This window comes from Rutidosis leptorrhynchoides, chromosome 9 (assembly GCF_046630445.1).
Source record: "Rutidosis leptorrhynchoides isolate AG116_Rl617_1_P2 chromosome 9, CSIRO_AGI_Rlap_v1, whole genome shotgun sequence".
Taxonomy (NCBI): Eukaryota; Viridiplantae; Streptophyta; class Magnoliopsida; order Asterales; family Asteraceae; genus Rutidosis; species Rutidosis leptorrhynchoides.
The window spans coordinates 87,003,481-87,025,176 of record NC_092341.1 but is presented as its reverse complement, the minus strand read 5'-3'; the positions used below and the strand labels follow the sequence as shown (position 1 = coordinate 87,025,176).

The window sequence follows — 21,696 nt, the reverse complement described above, 5'->3', positions numbered from 1 at the left end:
AGCTATTTCCTGGAAAATTAAAATCAAGATGGTCTGGACCATTCATAGTCAAAAGAGTTTTCCCATACGGAACAGTAGAATTGATAAATTCAAATGGAATTGAATTTAAAGTTAATAGTCACAGAATTAAACATTACATAGATAGTCCGATGGAAGTTGACAACAAAGTTAATCACAATTTCGATACCACAGCTAACTAAGTGTGGGGAGAATCAAGTCTTTTAAGGATAATATGTATTTCTGTTAGAGTTAGATTTTCTGTTTTCGTGTAGTTCTCGAAAATGGAACCCGAATGGTCTTTCCCTAGCAGACCCTAAAGAACTAGTCTTCTCCCCCCATTCTGAATTTTTATTTTTTTTTAGGTTTTTACCAAATGAAGACTTCCTGTGAACTAAACCATGGTCTAATGCTACATGCTTTGATCACTAAACATAATAATGACACACTTTCGAGTGAACTGGTATTAGTAATTAGAGAAAAATTGGACGGAGAAAGAAAAGAATCCAGATGCGAAAATAATAAGTTACAATTTGGTAAAGGAAAATCAAAATCTGTAGCAAAAAGAAGAGCACGACACCTTGAAAATTGTCACAAATGCGGAAAATGGTCACACGAAGGTAAATGTTCAAATAATCAAACCTATTCAAACACCGAATTTGTTACTTTATGCAGAGACGGACCGTTCATATGTTTAGAAGAAAAAACATTAAATGCTCGAAGTTACGCCTATGTAGCCATGGAAAATCAATTAGTCCGACTATCTTATGAATGGGCTAGAGCATATCACTAAGAATACTATCTCACAGATAAGTCTGTACAGTTTTTATTTTTATTTTTATTTTTAACCTTTTGATAATAAACGCTAATTTGTTCGCTATAAAGTATTAAATTGGTATTCAATGAAATTAGGTCTTGCGACCGAAATTATTGATATCATTCAAAAATTTAATACATCACTGCGAAATTTACCATTTATTCTTAAGGTATAAATATCTTTAATCAATCAAACCAAAATATTTCAAAAATTCGTCATGAGTTAAATTAGGTCATGGAACCGAAATTACTTTACCGAAAAGAGGGGCGTATATTTTTGATAATATTTGATTGATTAAAGTGGGATAAAAGTCAAAAAGATTTTTAATTTTATTTTGTTTTTAAAATTAATATTAAAATAATATTGTAAACTTGTTAAAATTAATATATATTTAAAATTGTAAATATTTGGAAAATTAATATTTTTAATATAAGTTTGTATGTATAAAAACAAAAATATAATTTAAGTTTGGAGTGAATTTTTAAAATTTTAAAATATGAATTTTTAATTTTATGCATTTTAAATTTAAGTTTGGTGTGAATTTAAAAACAAAAATTTACTTTATTTTTGCTAAGTTAAAAATATGATTTTTAAACTTCGTCGTAAGTTGAAGACTAGGTCGTTGAACCGAAATTGCTTTACCCGAGGGAGGGACGAGAACTTTTATTATCATTATTTTTAATCTTATTTAAATTAAAGTATGCCAAAAATATTAAAAAACCCAAAAATCTTTACTTTTAAAAACCGCGCTTTAAATTGACAAATTTTAAAATTTTGTCGAGGGACGGACTAGGACAACGATCTGAAACACCCTCGCTCCTAAAGGAAAACAAATTTTCAAAATTTTATTAATTTTATGTTTTATAAAGTATAAGGTTTTAATTTAAAAAAAAGGTGAAAGCACTGTAGCCGGCACCCCATGCGATCGCATGGGGTTTACACACCAACCTCATGCGATCGCATGAGGCTGGATTTCTGGCCAGATCAAAAACTCTCAGCGGTTCTGTCTCAACACAAACACACACACATATACATGAACCAACCCCAAAATCTCACCAAATTTCATCATTTTTCCACCGTAATTCATCAAATTTTTCGCTCTAATCATGCCTAGATTCTCATTCTTCAGCAAAAAGGTAAAAATTACACCCCTAAACTCATAAATTTGCTAATTTTTGTGATAATTTCCAATATTTTACCTAATGCAATTTTGTTGATTTCTAGTGTAATTAGTGTTAAATTGTTAGTATTTTATGCATGTATAACCTAGATTGATGCTATTTAACATGATTTGAAGCCAAAAACTTCAAAATTTTTAGAAATCTAGGGTTTGTGTTCTTGAGCAATTTGGGGCTTTTTGATATAAACAGGTTATGGCCGATTTTTGTCATGAATTATTACTAAATTGAGTAGTGTAACATGTTTAGGTAGTTAAATGATCCAAACATTGATCCTAAACATGATTTTTAAAGATTAAAGTGGACTTTTTAGGCGAAAATTCATGAACTTGATTAATTTGATATAATTGCCAATTGAGACTTGTTTAATTGTTAGTAATGACTATTTTGACATGTTATTTGAGTTAAATGCTTATGAACTTTGTATACATTTTCATATGTGCTCATTTGAAAAAGTGTAGAATTGTGAAAAATTGTGAAAATGTGTATAAGTTTAAGTTTGATTTAACATGTTTTTGTGATTGTTTTAAGTTGTTATTTTGCTAACACTAATGCATATTTGGATACTCAGATTTTGTGTTTAATGTGTTTTGCAGAAAGCCGATACTGGAGGTTCAGGAGCATCATCATCTAGACAGCCTGCTCCAGCTCCAGAACCAGAACCAGAAATGCAAAATGAACCTGAACAACAACCACAACAGGAACCACAACATCAGCCTGAACAGCACGTACCCTATTATTATCCGCTACAGTTACCTAATGAATTCACAGTATTTCCACCGCATCCACCTGTAGAATACCCAACAATTTCGGAACACACATTGCATCTTAATTTGAGATTCGATAGAAGATGGAGAGATTATCCATCATATCAAAGTAATAAGTTCAAATTAGTAACAAAAGAGGTAGAGGTGCCGAGGGTAATTGATTGGAATCCTTTGGAAACGGTCCATTTAGCTGACCGTGTTAGACAGCATTTAGTACAAAGGTATGGCAGTTCTTCTTTTACAGATTGGATACGTCTTTTCACCATTCGTAGACCTGTATATAAGGAATGGTGTGTTGAGTTGATGAGTACTATAGCGTTAAATGTAGATGTAGATAGGTTAGATGATAGAAGTTTTCTTAGATTTCTCCTTGGCGGTAGGATGTACAGAATGTCCATGATGGACATGGCGAGGGCATTACAGATTTACACTCCTAGTGAATTGCTACTACCCGATTGTATGAGTTTGATTTATCGTGGGGAAAGGGTAGATAGAAACTTTGACGCTGATGCCGTTTGGAGGCGTATGTCAAACTATAATGTTTTTACACTAGGAGGAAAACACTCCTACTTACATATTAACAAAGCCGAGCTTCGTGTGATTCATAGATTTTTTGCTAACTCGATTACACAAAGAGGTCACAATAAGGAGAAAATGACCTTACATGATTTATTCTACCTAAAGTGTATTCGGGATCCGAGAAGCTTTGTTAATATCTCTTACTGTGTTGGTTTTTATTTATCTAAAATGGTAGAAGGAATGCAGGAAGGGAGTATAATAGGAGGAGGTATTTTTGTTACTCTCATTGGAGAGTATTTAGGTGTTGATAGGAACCGAGGGGGTCCATTACAGCTTTGTAGAGAACAGGATGAGACCATAGGATTGAAGGTTTATGTGGGTGCTAAGGTATTGAAAAGTAGACGCAACCAGGCACTTCCTTATGAAGGTAATCATCCACAGGTAGAAAGGGGTTCAGACGAAGAAATGGAGGAAGCGGAAGACATCAGGGATGTCATTCGAGATGCTATTCTTGACGTCCACGTTCGTATAGATGAGGAATCAATGACGAGCGCGGCCAGACATAGTATGTATGAGCAGTGGAACTTCGAGCGAGTATACGAGGATTATAGGCGACGCCAACACGATAGCTGGTTAGTTCATCAGCACCAAATCATGAGCCAGCTATCATATCAGGTACCAAATAATTACGTGCCTACTCGACCTGCTTATTTTCCGCCACACAGCCCCGAGATCCGACCACCCTTTAACCGGTATGACTATAACCAAGCCTATCAGGACACCTATAACCAACAATGGAACCCACCTGACGATATGAACTGGAACCCCTATCCAGACTGATTTGGTTCCATTTGGTTATTTTTATGATTTTTATGTTTTTATCTTTTTACTTTTTCATGATTAAACTTATGTTATTGGATATATTTGTGTAATTTTTATCATTTCTATTATTATTGTGTACTAATATTTCACATTTAGGATTTGAAAGTGGGATATTAAGTCCCATTTCAAATTGCCATGCATGTTTATATTTGTATGTATGTATATTGTCGATTGTACAAAACAGGGTAAAACAGCGCATTTTCAAAGACTGGCATTAAGTTCAGCAAAAGCTAGTAATTTTGACGACAAGATGAAAAATAAATGTGATGTAACAACAAGACAGAATGAACAAATGATGTGCACCATTTATCATTCAGCAAACAAACGCCAATATGTTTGGAAACTTTGGTAAAATTTAATCAATTTTCTACGCTAATCACCCTCAATAATTTAAATTATTACTGATTTCTTGCAAATGAGGGCATTGCTAGATCTTAAGTGTGGGAAGGGGTTAAATTCTTTCGGAATTTTAAAATTTTTACTTTATATACTTGGTTACCATTAGAAATACTAGTAAAGCAGTAGTTGTATTAGAATCTAGTGCTCTCTGATAATAAAGAACAACCCTAGTCTTATATACTGACTACCCACTTCTAGTAAAATTTTTCAAAATTTTCAATTAAATGAATTCAAAAGCATGTTTATACATATTTATGAACGATAAAACTAGGTGTTAACACCGAAATTATTGTTACCTTGGAAAGGACATAAATTGAGAAACAAACCAAAATGTTATAATTCATTTAAAATGGAATAGAGGACAATAAAAAGGAAAATAAAAGCCAAGTGTGAGAAAATTTACCAAGTTATTTTAAACATATGTCACATATTTCTGTAACAAATAACTGAAAATACTTTTGCTTTGGACTAATCTAATCAGTTTTACCCGATTTACTGTAATGAAAGATGGATCTACACGATGAATAAATTCCATCATTAAAAGGAAGTAAAGTCTTCCGAAAAAGAAACGCGCTTATTGATTTAGGTCATGAAGTTGTCGTCCAGACCAGCTGTAGGTTGATGAAAAATCTAGAAAAGTCATCTCTAAAATCAGCAGGAAATCCACGAACCTCAGCATCAAACAGGGTCGCCAAGTGGTCAGACTTATCCTAACCATGAGAGTATCTGTCTTGTAAAATGGGGAGGACGCCGTGCAAATTAGCTGGATAAGACTAATGAATCAGACCTCCAGAAAGGATAATCTCCTTAAAGATCAAAAATCAGTTTTTAAGACTGATATTACTCAATCCTAGAGATTGACCTTAAAGATTGAGAATTCAAACTCATGGAATTCAATGATATCTAAACTCGAGCTTGAACGAGAAAATATTTTGATCAAAATTACAAACCGATTTGTTTTCTAAAAACCTATTTTCAATGCGTTCATTACCATTGAACGTAAAATCCTAGGAATTCACCTGGAATTCATTAGGTCACCTGAACCAAATCGGGTGTCAACCGTAAGAACGGTGGTTGCATAGCATGGTCAAAGACAGGACCTTGTGCCAGATCGAAAAACTATAGGGTGAGCTTTACTATTGCTCCTACAAAGGATAGTAATTGCGTCTGACACGTTATAAGACCATAATTAAAAGCATGTCATGGGACATTGCCTTAACAGTTGCTTGTTCAATGCTTTCCTTTACAACCGGACGGTAGTTTATCGAAAGGTAATATACGGAACAAGTATACTGGATGTGTTGCTTTCCTAATACAAGGTTAGCAAGTGGGTGACACAAAACCGCAAGTTTTGAGCTAAAAATTTCAAATATGAAACCCACCAAACCCACAAAAATATTTTGCAAACACCGGTGAAGGGTTATTCCGGAAAACTTATCTAGGGTAAAAGCTAGATTGAATTTTCAGAAGATCAAATGTTTTCATAAAGATCCAATTTCCTTGAAGGATCTAAATTTTATAGTCATGTGGGACTGTAAACCACATCGTTACTACCATTGTTTATACCGCCGTATAGAAATCACTGATGTACAAAGTGTGAAGAATAAAGAAGTGATTCTAGTATTTCAAGACTATATTGCTTGAGGACAAGCAATGCTCAAGTGTGGGAATATTTGATAATGCTAAAAACGAACATATATTTTATAGCATTATTCATCAAGAAAGACAAGCTTTTAGTTGCAGTTTTCCTATTTACAAGTGATATTCGTTTAAATAATAAAAGGTGAAGACAAAAGACAGATTCGACGAATTGAAGACGCAAACGACCAAAAAGCTCAAAAGTACAAAATACAATCAAAGAGGTTCCAATTATTGATGAGAAACGTCTTAAAATTACAAGAGTACAAGATTCAAAACGCAAAGTACAAGATATTAAATTATACGCAAGGACGTTCGAAAATTCGGAACCGGGACCAGAGTCAACTCTCAACGCTCGACGTAACGGACTAAAAATTACAAGTCAACGGAGTACAAGAATATAATATAATATATATAATTAAATTTAATTATATATATTATATTATATAATAAATAAATAAGCAGCCCACGTTTTTATAGACTTTTGAGTCTCCCCAGCTGGTCATGCGATCGCATGAGCCTGAAGGGAAAAGCTCATGCGATCGCATGAGCACCTTTTCCAGCCCACATGCCCTATAAAAACGAGTGTTTGGCTCATCAATATCATCCATCAATCTCTCTATCTATATGTAAACGTATATATATATTTATATTTTAATTTTAATTTTAAATCCTAATAATAAGGGTATGTTAGCGAATGCTGTAAGGGTGTAAGTCGAAATTCTGTCCGTGTAACGCTATGCTATTTTTAATCATTGTAAGTTATGTTCAACCTTTTTAATTTAAAGTCTCGTAGCTAAGTTATTATTATGCTTATTTAATCCGAAGTAATCATGATGTTGGGCTAAAAATATTAAAATTGGGTAATTGGGCTTTGTACCATAATTGGGGTTTGGACAAAAGAACGACACTTGTGGAAATTAGACTATGGGCTATTAATGGGCTTTATATTTGTTTAACTAAATGATAGTTTGTTAATTTTAATATAAAGATTTATAATTAGACGTCCCTATAAATAATCATATACACTCGATCGGACACGATGGGCAGGGTATTTATATGTACGAATAATCATTCATTTAACCGGACACGGGAATGGATTAATAGTCACTAGAATTATTAAAACAGGGGTGAAATTATGTACAAGGACACTTGGCATAATTGATAACAAAGTATTAAAACCTTGGGTTACACGCAGTCGATAACCTGGTGTAATTATTAAACAAAGTATTAAAATTTTGTTACAGTTTAAGTCCCCAATTAGTTGGAATATTTGACTTCGGGTATAAAGATAATTTGACGAGGATACTCGCACCTTAAATGTATGACCGATGGACTGTTATGGACAAAAACCAGACGGACATATTAAATAATCCAGGACAAAGGACAATTAACCCATGGGCATAAAACTAAAATCAACACGTCAAACATCATGATTACGGAAGTTTAAATAAGCATAATTCTTTTATTTCATATTTAATTTCCTTTATTTTATATTTAATTGCACTTCTAATTATCGCACTTTTATTTATTGTTATTGTATTTAATTGCACTTTTAATTATCGCAAGTTTATTTTATTGCACTTTTTTCGCAATTTCATTATCGTTATTTACTTTACGCTTAAAATTAAGTCTTTTATTTATTAATATTTTACATTAGGTTTTAACTGCGACTAAAGTTTTAAAATCGAAAAACCGATCATTAAACGGTAAAAACCCCCCTTTATAATAATAATATTACTTATTTATATATTTGTATTTTTATAAATTAAAACTAATATAGCGTTAAGCTTTGTTTAAAGATTTTTCCCTGTGGAACGAACCGGACTTACTAAAAACTACACTACTGTACGATTAGGTACACTGCCTATAAGTGTTGTAGCAAGGTTTAAGTATATCCATTCTATAAATAAATAAATATCTTGTGTAAAATTGTATCGTATTTAATAGTTTTTCCTAGTAAAATATAAGCTATTTCATATACACCTCGCATAACATCAACAAACCGTGGATATCAATGTTTATAGCAACATAAAGACACGGGAGAATTAAAAATACCATAACCCTAAGGGCGAAGTAGAAGTAAACAGATTCCCCCGGGGGAAGTTGGAAAAGAAGAATGATTGTTGCGATAGTCAGGATAAAGACAAGAATCAGAACTGGATTAAGCATTTTCACAATCATTTGAATTTTTGAATTGAGTATAGAAGTGGTGAAAACTAATGGAACGGAAAAGGTAAATTTATAATGGAAATATCAGACGTAGTAATCGGGACGAATCATCGCATTTAATTAAAGAGAACCTAATTTCCTTCATCACCAAAGAATCAAATCTTTTAAAGATTACGAAGATTTCTTTAAATCCCCCGAACTTCGAAAATCAACCATATCTACGTCGAAAGATATGACGAAACCTTATTTCTCTCATTACACTCTTTTGTGATAGCTTCACTCGTACGCTTCACATAATCGAATCTTTTTATATATATTAATCAATAATGATAAAACTCTATTTATCAGCTCATATGTGTCACGAAAACATATTTCTTGTTAGCCATGACCATCCCAATCAAATTTCGGGACAAAATTTCTTTAACGGGTAGGTACTGTGACGACCCGAAAATTTCCGACCAAATTTAAACCTAATCCTTATATGTTTTCGACACGATAAGTAAAGTATGTAACGGTGAGTCTCAGAATTTTTAAACTGTTTACATGGATAACATTTGACATTTGACTATTTCCGACGATTCACTAACAATGGTTTGTAAATAAATATATATAAATATATAAAGAGTATCTATTCAGTAAATGTTATCAGAGAATATAATATTAAATAAATAATAAATGGTAATATATTATATGCTATATTATCATCAATTCTATTAATATTATTATTAATATTAGTATTAGTATTTGTATCATTAATATTAATATATCAAGTATATATACATATGAAATTTGATAAGTAGAAGTTGATATATCATTATTGTTAATATTATTATTATCAATAAAATTAAAAGTTTTCATAACTAATAATAATGTTAGTACCATTAATGATATTAATATTTTTATGATCATTATTAATTCAGTGTTAGATGTGTTATTATTATCAATAAACAATATATAACTATGGAAATTGATATATATATATATATATATATATATATATATATATATATATATATATATATATATATATATATATATATAAATTGATATATTATTAGTATTATTGTTATTAATAATATTATTGTTATGCATTAATTAATAACATTATCATTAGTAACAATATTATTATTATTACTATTATATTTGCATTACTATAGTTATAATATTAAGAGTATTATTATTATATTTAGATTTATTAATAAGATTAATTAAAATCTATAAATTTAACTATATCAAGATAAGAGATATACAATTATGATATTTGATATATATATAAATTATTATTATTATTATTGTTATTAGTAGAAAATAATATATTTTATTATTATTAACATTAATAATATGATTATTATTATTATTATTATGTATAATTATTAATATAATAATAATAATTATTAATATATTATTAATTATTAATATTTATTATATAAATCATAAAATCAAGAGAATAAAACCGAATCTGTTAATTTCAACAATCAACTGTGATGAATTTTTGTAAATGTCGGATTCAGTTTCACGTCAATCTCAATCACAATTTAAAACAAGAAATCTTTGGTTATATACTGATTACTACCAAAAATCGATTGAATTAAAAACCCAAAATAAAATAAAAAACGCTTGTTCTTCCTCTGTCGTGAACTCCATTTCACAAAAACATAATTTCAAATGAATTAACAAAATCTAGAAATGCAAAGTGGTTAGGAATTATCCACTCAAACTTCCTGCAAAGTTTCACGATCCAATTCCTCTTATCAATTGTTAATTTTTGAGTCAAAGGTTTTAAAATAAAAAGTCAAACTTCGATCTTCAATTAAATTTGAGTTTTCTGAAAAGATTTAAGTTCAATTGATGAATCAGGAAGTTTCCAATGGTGATTTGCAAAACAATTCATGTTATAAACATCAGCTAAAACGATCTTGATTTCACAATCATATATTGAGTTGTGTTTGGTTTTTACGAACAACAAACAAGTTTTTATTTTTATTTTTTTATCGCTTCTATTAGTCTCAAACACCCCACCAGATTCATTTTCTGTGTTGTTTTAGCCAAAAACCAATTGAATGTTTTGATAATATAGCTAATTATACCACGGGTTGATTTGATTCCAAGATGATGATGAAGATAGAAACAGATGGTAACACAATTTATATACATATGAGTGGGTGTTAATTCAGATAGACAAAAATGGAGGAACGGTTTGGGGAGTTTGTTGGGTTAGCGAGTGGTCTCGGGTTCGAGCCCCGTCGTGGGCAAGTCTTTTTAGAAAAGCTTTAAAAGGGTATACATTTTATACTTTCATTTTCATTATTATTATTATTATTATTATTATTATTATTATTATTATTATTATTATTATTATTATTATTATTATTATTATTATTATTATTATTATTATTATTATTATTATTATTATTATTATTATTGTCATTGTTATTGTTAGTGTTATTATTATTAGTGTTATTATTAATGTTATAAAGATTATTATTATCACATGTATAAGTATTATAATTATTATCATTATTATTATTATTATTATTTCTAATACAAGTAGTAAATATCATTTATTATTATTATTACGATTATAAAAACAAAAATAAATACTATTATTATTATTCTTAAGTTAAGTATTATTATTACTATCATATTACAAATTAATATCATTCTCATAAATATTAGCATTGTATCATATTTTTTTTGTACTATTACTGTTATTAAGTTACATCATTAATTATTATTAGTATTATTATCAGTATTATTAATATTGAGATAAGTATTATTATTATTAATAACATAAATACTATTAGTATTATTATTATCATTATTATTTTATCATTAGTATTATATTATCATTATTAATAAAGTTATTATTATTATTATTATTTTTATCAAAAGAATTAGTATTATCAAAACTACCTTTTTTAACAGATAAATATTTTGTATATAAAAATAATCTTATTACTTATACTATAATCATATTAATATCTCATATAACTATATATCAAACCTATTAACATTTTTATATATAAATATATACATATAACAAACTAATGATTTTTAAATATAATACTAATCATATATATATATATATATATATATATATATATATTAATATAACTAAATGTATGGATACTAATTATTTTAAATATATTTATAAAATAAATATACATGATATAAAAATTAAGATATAATATAAGTATATGTTTTAAATGGAATTTAGTATAAATTCTATACAATTACAAATATATAAATAATATATATATAAATGAAATTATGTGATAGTTCTATTATATGTTTTAATAGATATACAAATGATATAGGTTCGTGAATCCGAGGCCAATCCTGCATTGTTCAATGTCGTCATATGTATTTTTACTAAAAAATACATTATTGTGAGTTTCATTTGCTCCCTTTTTAAATGCTTTTGCAATATATATTTTTGGGACTGAGAATACATGCGCTTTTTAAATGTTTTACGAAATAGACACAAGTAATCGAAACTACATTATATGGTTGAATGGATCGAAGCTGAATATGCCCCTTTTAGCCTGGTAATCTAAGAATTAGGGAACATCACTAATTTTGAGAATTAGTGCACCCCTAATTGACGCGAATCCTAAAGATAGTGCTATTGAGCCCAACAAGCCCCATTCTGGAATTTGGAATGCTTTAGTACTTCGAAATTTATCATGTCCGATGGGTGTCCCGGAATGATGGGGATATTCTATATGCATCTTGTTAATGTCGATTATCAGGTGTTCAATCCATATGAATGATTTTTATCTCTATGCAGTTTGCGAAATGCCTGATATGAGATAATGTTTATGAGAAATGAAATGAAAATCTTGTGGTCTATTATATTATTGAAAAATAATTATTTATGATAAACTAATGAACTCACCAACCTTTTGGTTGACACTTGAAAGCATGTTTATTCTCAGGTATGAAAGAAATCTTCCGCTGTGCATTTGCTCATTTTAGAGATATTACTTGGAGTCATTCATGACATAATTCAAAAGACGTTGCATTCGAGTCGTTGAGTTCATCAAGAATATTATTAAGTCAATTATAGTTGGATATATTATGAAATGGTTTGCATGCCGTCAACTTTCAATGAAATGAAAGTTTGTCTTTTAAAAATGAATGCAATGTTTGTAAAATGTATCATATAGAGGTCAAGTACCTCGCGATATAACCAAATGTAATGTATTCGTCCAGATGGATTAGGACGGGTCATCACACGAGTCATTGAGTTCATCAAGATTATTACTAAGTCAATTATAGTTGGATATATTATGAAATGGTATGCATGCCGTCAACTTTCAATGTAATGAAAGTTTGTCTTTTAAAAACGAATGCAATGTTTGTAAAATGTATCATATAGAGGTCAAGTACCTCGCGATGTAACCAAATGTAATGTATTCATCCAGATGGATTAGGATGGGTCATTAAACATGCTACCGTTATGTTTCTCCTAGCAGGTTGTTCTCGGCCTTTTTTCCCATTCTAAATCTTTGTTTCTCGCATTCTTTATTTCGACATAAATGTCACCGTATTTATGTTTACTCCATTTACGTAGCGCTTCTTTGATGTTTTTAGCTTATCCAGGAAAACACAATCCTTTCTAGAGTTTATGACTTGGATGTTCCAAGCCTCCACTATCGAAGGCTCAACCTCTTTCGATTCTAACCATACATCAAACTTCTTAAACGGTTTTGGCCCGAAATGTTCATTTTTGTCACTTAAAATAATAGGGGTATGATCTGAAGCCTTTGTTATTGCTGAAATATCACCGCACAAGTTAAGAAATTTATCACACACCAAGAAGCGATCCAATTTACTTAGTTTCAGACCATCGTCGCTAAATCCAGTGAATTTTTTTCCGATTAAAGGCACTTCTATGAGCTGCATATTATCAATGAAACCATTAAACCATTCTGCCTTTATTTCATGAAAAATACAATTTTTTCTCTTCGATTGATCACAAACCTCGTTAAAATATCCACAAATGACATAGGTTGCGTCCGGGTAGTTCATTAATTCTTCCAGACTACTCCACATCCTTTTCTTTTCCGCATCGTCATGAGGGCCGTAGACATTTACGAATACAATTTCCTACTCTTTACCGATCCACTTTCGTTTTATCGCTAGGAAGAACTCTTTTGAAACCGCTTGATTGACTGTAAATACATTTGGATCCCAAATGACTAGTAACCCGCCCGATTTCCCAACTTCAGTTTTGTACATACTCAAAGTCTGGAGTGCCCCAAATGAACTTGACGAATCTATCATATACTTCATCACACTTTGTTTCCTGTAACACTACCACACCCGGTTGTTCTTTAGCACGAATACTTTTAAAACTGCTGAATTTTCTCTCACCATTCAAATCACCACCAAAACCTCTGATATTCCAAGATATTACCTTCATGAAGTTACAATAATATATGATGATCCGTATCATGATCCGTCTCAAAAAGACACTAATTAGCAGCATCCCGGCTAGGGTTTTTCCCCGGCATAAGCCTATCCCGGAAAAGGACGTCTTTCCGGCACCACCTCAGTAACCCGACCAGAAGGTTACTTATGCATGCACCCGGGAAGGACCACGTCGGACAATGGCTAGCTGGGAATGCCATCCAGCCCGGATAATCATACACGCTACCGGCATTATCTAGCCGGATGCAGAGGCATTAAGAAGATAAGGATTATATCATTGCAAATAAGCCTGTTGATAAACCGGCAACAATTTGCCCGGTCATGACAAACACCGTGAAGAAACACTTGGAGTAAATACGAAGCAAAGCCCTTCCCGACTAATCAAGGCAGTCACCCGTAATGACCTAGTAGGGGCCACCACACTACCGGAACTACACAGCTTCCCAGTTAAATATTTCGAACCGGTACAAGGATAACGTCCCAGGACAAGCACCTGTCTCGGAGCAAGTGCATTATCCCGGAATAGCCACTTCATCCCGGAGTGAGTGCATTGTCCCGGAACGAGCACTTGATCTCGGAACAAACATACAAACAAGCTGCAATCCACGTTAGCCCATGAATCTAGAAAAGTTTGTTAGGATCTGATCTATTATTCTCATGAAAAGGACAGATGCCACATCACCCCTCGGGATTGGCAAAGTTTGTTACAAGCATGAAAGGGACAGGTGCCACATCACCATTCCCTCATAACATCTATAAATACGTAAACAAGATCATTTATTTCTCAACACTGGATGCATTAATGTTACTCTGCCCAAATTAATTACAGCATCATTTCTCCAGTCGTTAATACAATTCTGATCAACACTCCGGTCATTATCGGAGTTAATCCTCACTTTAAGATATTAACTTATTCGATCCCGATCGAATAAGGTTAATTTAATCGATTGTTTTACGCCCTTGAAATCCAGATTTCAAGTCAGGGTTTGCACAATTATTGGAGTTAAAACATTCGATCCATTCTCTTTCCCAAATCCAGCACTCAAACCCGAAATCTATTTACACTAAACGATTTTGGTTTGATCAATATACGAAAAGATGACTGGCCATAGTTTATTGGGATTGAGAATCCCAACTCACCAAACTTCTTTAAACTGATAGTTTCATCAAAGTTTATCGAAGTGTAATTTGTATCTTTCTTGGATAAAAGTGTTTTTGACTTAGATTTGGATTTCGATATTACCGTGACTGACTTTCCTTTAGATGCATTGTCCGTGGGTACTCTGGCTTTTCTTTTGACATTTAAAAACCGAGATGAAGATTTCCAACTCAAGATAGAGTTCCAAGCATCGTCTTTCGAAATATTGCCACGTGGTTTTCTTGTGTGTTTCATCGATTCTTCAGTTTTCTCAGGTTAGTTTTCAGTGGCTTTTGAATGGATGATTATGTTGGGATTGAAGGTTGGAAGATAGTTGGGATTTTTTTGAGGGAACATGTGAGGAAAGGTTGATTGAAATATTAGGTTTTGTGATTGAGGAGATTAGAGAGTTCAGTATAGGAGAATTCAGGATTTTTTTTACCAGGAGAGCTATCAAGAAGGTTAAGTTTGCGAATTGGACTGATGGCAGGGTTTACGGGTTCGTTTTCTAGTGGGTTAACAGGGGGCATATCAACAGGTTTAAAAACCTTTATTGGGCTGTTGGACTGGACCGAAGGTTTGTCCATTCTTAGGCTGATTTGGGCTCCTTTATTCGATGTTGGGTAAGTGGGCTCAGGACTTGATGCGTTATTGGGCTTGAGATTAGCATCAGGTTGTGGTGTCCGACTAGGTTTTGAAGGTAGGGGGTTATTTGTGTTGGTAGGCTTAAAGTTAGTCGAAGGGTGGAAAGAGGGATTGGGCTTATTATTGTTTGGGCTTTTTGAGTTCGCGGGCTTGGGATTAGCAGTGGGTTGGGGTGACGGATTAGGATTAGTTGGGATTGAGCTTTTAAGATTTTGTTGTGCGTGTGGCACGTCTACATGTGGTAAGGTGTTGTTATAGTTAATACTAGGGCTTTGATTATTACTTTGATGGGACCCATCTACGCCATTGTGACTTGCGTTAAAACGTTCTGTCTTACTCTCTTTTTTCAAGCCGCCAACATCTTCTTCAAAAACTGGACCCTCGTTATTGCTTCTTTTGAATTCTTCACAGGTTTCCATGCACCTAGATGCTTCATCTTCCACCTCTTGGAAGTTGGCCGGAATTTCAAATTCCGGTGGGGGTTCATCATCATCTGAGGAATTTCAGAGTGAGAATACAAGCTTGAGTCCCAATCGCTCTCGTCGTCGGATTCATCGATATTGATTTCCATTACATCGCCGACTTCTTCAACAACTTGAGCATTGATAACAGTTGAATGGACATTTGGTTGGTCATTTGATTGAACTTTAAGCTTTATTTTACATTGTATGAAAGTTGAAACCCTCTTTTTTATGAGTACACTTCCGGCCAGTAGATTCTGATTTTTGTCATTAATCTTGCAATTTCTCATGTCTATAATCGGCCCCCACCAAGATGCAATTCTTTTGAACGTATCCACATTCCAGCAGGTGATTGAACACCATAAATGTTGATCCAAATTAGACGTCCTGGAGAAACATAATTGGTATCCCATTCTATTAGTTTTGACATCCAGCCTCTAATCCAGTGACTTTCATCCTTGAGAATGTTATCCACTGAATTCTGACTTTTAAACAACAGCATTACTTCCAAACCGCCTAGATATTTTAAGGAAAAGTTATTAAGTCCTTCTTTGCATAGTAGGTGGATACGTTTGAGTGTGTTGTAATCTTTTAATTATCCTATAATAGCTTTCCTTAATATTTCAGTGTTAATATTATCTGCCAAAACCGAAACTTCTCTGCAATCTGATGTTTGGTTTTCTGGAGGTTGAGGTTTTACGTTGTTACCAGAAACATCAGGTTTTTTTTTTTTTTTTTTTTTTTTTTTTTTTTTTTTTTGACAATATTTCCTGCTACATCCTTGAAATTTCTACCATCTTGAAAAGACCCGTTCCAAGTTCTTTTATCTTGTACCCAATTAGAGTTTTGTCGAATACCTCTAAATTGGTCAATTTCATTGCCGTTATTGTTCCTTTTGCCTTTGTCGTTTATAACCTTGAAAACCCTAAGGGGATATCTCCAATTAAGATTGAACTTAGTTTCAGAGCAAACGCATCAGCATCCCTTACATCATCGAATCTTACGAAACCGAATCTCTAGCCATTAGCCAGCGTTTTCCTCGCAATATACACATCACGAACCCTGTCGAATCTTTTGAAAAGTCGCCAGAAATCGGGTACCATCCACGTGATGGGGAAATTAAAGAAAAGAAACGATGTTACCTGGTTGCCGAATACACTCTTTAGTCGATTACCATAGCCATTACCGTTGAAACCTCCATACGCCGCCGTCGTGCTCCTCGAACCGCCATACACCGCTCTTTCTCTCTCACCTCTCATTCTCTCTCTCACCTACGTTCTAATTTTGATATAAATTGTTTTCTTATATAAGTGGTATTTATATTTATGGTAGTTATCTATTTCTCATTTTATAAGTTTCTACCAACTTTGTAAAAGATTTATCAAGTCCATTCAAGTAATTAAAAATAACATCGGATCTAGTTTGAACCGGATATAAATAAATAATCCTATCAAGTATTAGTCTTTTTGCCATCGGTAATAAACTTTAGCCATAAGTCGGTTAATAAAATCAAGTACTCCACTTTTTAACAGTTGATTTGGCTCCCGCCACTTAAATCGGGTGGGTAATTATATACGAGTACTTTTATTAGCCCCTATTCGACGCAAAATCTTCCACAAGTTTTGAATCGATCACCGCCGTAATATTTTTATTTTCTTTCCATTCGATTCGATTCAGTTAGGGCTGTATTCTTCGTTCCAAGCCCAATTTTAATCCCATATTCAAGTTCGAGTAGATTACAATGGTTTTATCCTCAAAAGATTTCAAAATGTCGACCGCATCAGGTATAGATTCATCACTCACCTATCAATTAGTTTAATTATTTCGTGTATCTATTAGAAACCCTATCTGTTTGTTTTTATTCGAGTTGTTCGTTTTTAGGGTTTATTTATCTTGTATTTGTATATATATCGTATATCTGATCATATATAAAACGCGTTCAAAAATATAAATATTAACAACTGATATAATCTACCAGTTGATTTTGATTTAGACTGGTAGTTTTCGACCCGCGTTTTTGACCCGCATTTTCGATGCGTGTTTTCGACCCGCGGTTTCGACGACCGGTTTTGATGCCCGGTTCGGCCGCGTTTTCACTGCCCGTTTTCGGCACGCGTTTTCGACGCTCGGTTTCGACGTGCGTTTTTGACTCCCGGTTTCGAGGCGTGTTTTCGAAGCCCGTTTTCGACGCGCGTTTTCGTTGCATGCTTTTTATGCGCGTTTACTACGCGCGTTTTCGATCCTCATTTTCGATGCGTCATTTTTGAGGCGCGTTTTCGACGCGCTTTTTCGGGGCGAGTGTTCGGAAGAGATACATCAAAAAATACAAATAAGAACAATTTTACTAGCCCGACCCGGGTCTCGACCCAACCCGTTCGACCCATTTTAATTCTGACCCATTTCAACCCATGACCCGTTTCGACCCAAACCCATTTGATCTTTGACCCAACCCAACCCATCTCGACCCATTTTCCAGGTATAGGGTTTCTTGTTTGTTGTTGTAACTGATCACTGAATGTTTGTTTTTTTTTTTTGCAGTGGCTTTTAAATCGAGAAAGGATCATAAGAAGCAGATGGAATTGGAAGAAGCTCGTAAAGCTGGGCTTGAACCTGCAGAGGTTGATGAAGATGGAAAAGAAATTAATCCTCATATTCCTCAGTATATATCTTCTGCTCCTTGGTATCTTAATGCACAGAGCCCAAGTTTAAATCATCAAAGAAAACGGAAATCAGATCCAAATAGTACAAAAACATGGTATGATCGAGGAGCTAAAACATACCAGGCTGACAAGTACAGAAAAGGTGCGTGCGAAAACTGTGGGGCCATGACACATACGATCAAAACGTGCATCGAGAGGCCTAGAACGGTTGGGGCAAAATGGACTAGTAAGAATATTGCACCTGACGAGAAAATAGAGGCGTTCGAGCTTGATTATGATGGAAAACGGGATCGTTGGAACGGGTATGATGTATCATCGTATGCTAATGTGGTTAAACGATATGAAGCTCGTGAAGAAGCTCGAATAAAGTTCTTGAAGGATCAGCAGTTAATGAAGCTTGAGAAAAACAATACTGAAAATGTTGAAGATGGTGTTAGTGATTATGAGGATGATGAAGATGAATTAAAGGTTGATGAAAGTAAGCAGATGGATTTTGCTAAAGTTGAGAAACGTGTGCCTACAATGGGTGGAGGGTGTACCGGAACAGTTAGAAATCTGCGTTATCGAGAGGATACGCCAAAATATCTGCTGAATCTTGATGTTAACTCTGCGCATTATGATCCGAAAACTCGGTCCATGCGTGAGGACCCGCTTCCGGATATGGATCCGAACGAGAAGTTTTATGCTGGAGATAATCAGAATAGAGTAAGTGGTCAAGCGTTGGAGTTTAAGCAATTGAATGTACATGCGTGGGAAGCGTTTGAAAAGGGGAACGATGTGCACATGCAAGCGGGTCCCTCGCAAGCTGAGATGTTGTTCAAAAACTTTAAGGTTAATAAAGAGAAGTTGAATATGGAATTGAAGGAGACGATTGTAGAGAAATATGGGAATGCAGCTTCTGGTGATGTAATTTCGAGAGAGCTTTTACTTGGACAAAGTGAGAGGGAAGTTGAGTATGATCGTGCTGGTAGGATCATTAAGGGCCAGGTATGTTATAAGTTTGACTTTGACTATTGATGAAAATGCTTGAATTGCCAAATTCTGTTATTGATTGAGCTGTGCATTCTTCTTATCAATTGCCCTGTATAGTTTCTGTTATTGAACCTTTATAGCTTTTGACCCTATAGAAAAAGTGATACCAGTTTGAACAATAGTGAGACTGAGCTGAATTTAATATCAGATCTATTTTCATATATAAATTTGGTATATTAGTTGACAGAGAGCAAGTAATACTTAGGTGTTAGTTTGTTTTTCTGTCCGCAGATCTCATTATGTCTTACGTCTGCGCCCTCGCAAACGTTTTTACTGCAGACAGTTTGTTTTTCTGAAGACATAAGATAAAATAATGTCTTATTATGTCTGCAATCAGACTTAGAAATATGCTTCTAAATGTTGCAGATAGAATTAAGTTATTTTGCAGACATAAAAACAAACAGACCTTTAAACCACATCTTATTTACAGACATGGTCCGTAGATCTTCAGACAAAAACATATTTAAAAACAAACACCACCTTAGTTTCTCTATCTTGCATGTATGTTATTATCAAATTTTCTGTACATTCTGTGTTGAAATAATAAAGTGGATGGTTGATGGTTGATGGTTGATGAAATTAGTCAACATGCACATGTGTATTGTGCTAATAAAGACTTGGTAAACTTACCTAATCTCACCTTCCAAATTGTCTCTAGTATTTTACTTGAATTAATATAAATAGAGCATTATGGAAGCTCATGATTTGTTGTTTACAAATTCAAGCATTATGTATTGAAGACTACCCTTGTTAATAGTTATTTAAGGAGGCCTTTTAATGTAAATGAATCTGACTTGGGGAACACTTGTATTATTTGCAGGAAATGGCGATTACTAAGAGTAAATATGAAGAGGATGTTTATATTAATAACCATACAACTGTTTGGGGTTCGTGGTGGAAAGACCATAAATGGGGATATAAGTGCTGTAAGCAGTTTGTTAGGAACAGTTACTGTACAGGTGCTGCTGGTATTCAAGCTGCTGAAGCTGCATCATCAGACCTTATGAAGGCTAATATTGCTCGCAAAGAAGCCAAATAAGGTTTGTCATTATTTCCTTTCGTTCGTTTTCTTGTTATATATTGTTAGTTACTAATTCTTTTTTCAAGTTTAATTTACTTAAATATATGCAACCTATTCTGGTTTTTAATTTCATTTTTTTTTTTTTTTTTTATGAATCTCAAGTGACAGCTGAAGATATAGAGGCTTACAGAATGAAGAGTTCACCATGATGATCCAATTAAAGACTTCCTAAACTAGTTTCCATACACACTTCATGTTCTTATCTTTATCCACATTTGAATGAAACATGTCGGTAAGATTGAGAAAATGTCGAGAACTTTTTTAAGTGACAATAATGAAATCTAATTGTAGTTTTTCATCATATTGTAGGCTATACAAGGTAGTGGTGGTTGTTGACACTTGTATCAACTCAGTTTCACACAACTGATGTTTTTAATGTAATGATTATGCCTAATCCCGTATGAGTTGTGTAAAACTTGTATATGGTAAACTGAGTTGATAACATGTGACGGTCGATTTTGCATACGTTGATGCCCTTTAAATTGTTGCATATAGACATATAGTAAAATTGTTGCATCTCGAATTTCAGCTAGAAATTTGGCATGTCTTGAATTGCCAACAGCCATCAAATCCACCGATTTGTAATATACCCTACATAACCCATTCATGTGTTAAACACTTATAAACATAATGTAGGAAAATAAACAAATATTATTACTTTTATAAATTATTTTTAACACAAACACGTTAGGAAAGATGATGAAGTATATATAGAAGTAAGGTAAAAGTCCAGATCAAATGATGCAGCCAAGAGCTATTTGAGTTCAAACTCATTTAGCTCGAATTCAATTGTGATAATATTCGAATTCAAAACAAAGTCGTTAAGCGGGCAAGCTTCCATTCATGTACTTGGGACTTCCCGTGGGTAGTAAGA

General features: G+C 33.1%; 1 protein-coding gene across 2 annotated transcripts; it reads left to right on the top strand.

Moving 5' to 3' along the window:
• The first annotated feature begins 17,694 nt into the window (after window positions 1-17,694).
• On the top strand, window positions 17,695-21,160 carry LOC139867331 (pre-mRNA-splicing factor SLU7-like). 2 transcript variants are annotated; one of them, XR_011765805.1, is made up of 5 exons: window positions 17,695-17,833; window positions 18,588-19,696; window positions 20,562-20,781; window positions 20,925-21,054; window positions 21,132-21,160. XR_011765805.1 is itself a non-coding variant. In XM_071855695.1 (4 exons), exons 1-3 carry the CDS (start codon window positions 17,791-17,793, stop codon window positions 20,778-20,780), a joined length of 1,371 nt encoding a protein of 456 aa, XP_071711796.1. In that variant the 5' UTR covers window positions 17,695-17,790; the 3' UTR covers window position 20,781; window positions 20,925-21,146. The 2 variants fall into 2 exon arrangements, 1 of the variants encoding a protein (XP_071711796.1); XM_071855695.1 differs by having other exon boundaries at window positions 20,925-21,146.
• Window positions 21,161-21,696: the final 536 nt, after the last annotated feature.

Coding starts and splice junctions, on each gene's coding strand:
- LOC139867331 (XM_071855695.1), top strand. CDS start 17,791: ATGGTTTTATCCTCAAAAGATTTCAAAATGTCGACCGCATCAG. Junction 17,834..18,587: donor CAAAATGTCGACCGCATCAG/GTATAGATTCAT, acceptor TTTTTTTTGCAG/TGGCTTTTAAATCGAGAAAG. Junction 19,697..20,561: donor GTAGGATCATTAAGGGCCAG/GTATGTTATAAG, acceptor TATTATTTGCAG/GAAATGGCGATTACTAAGAG.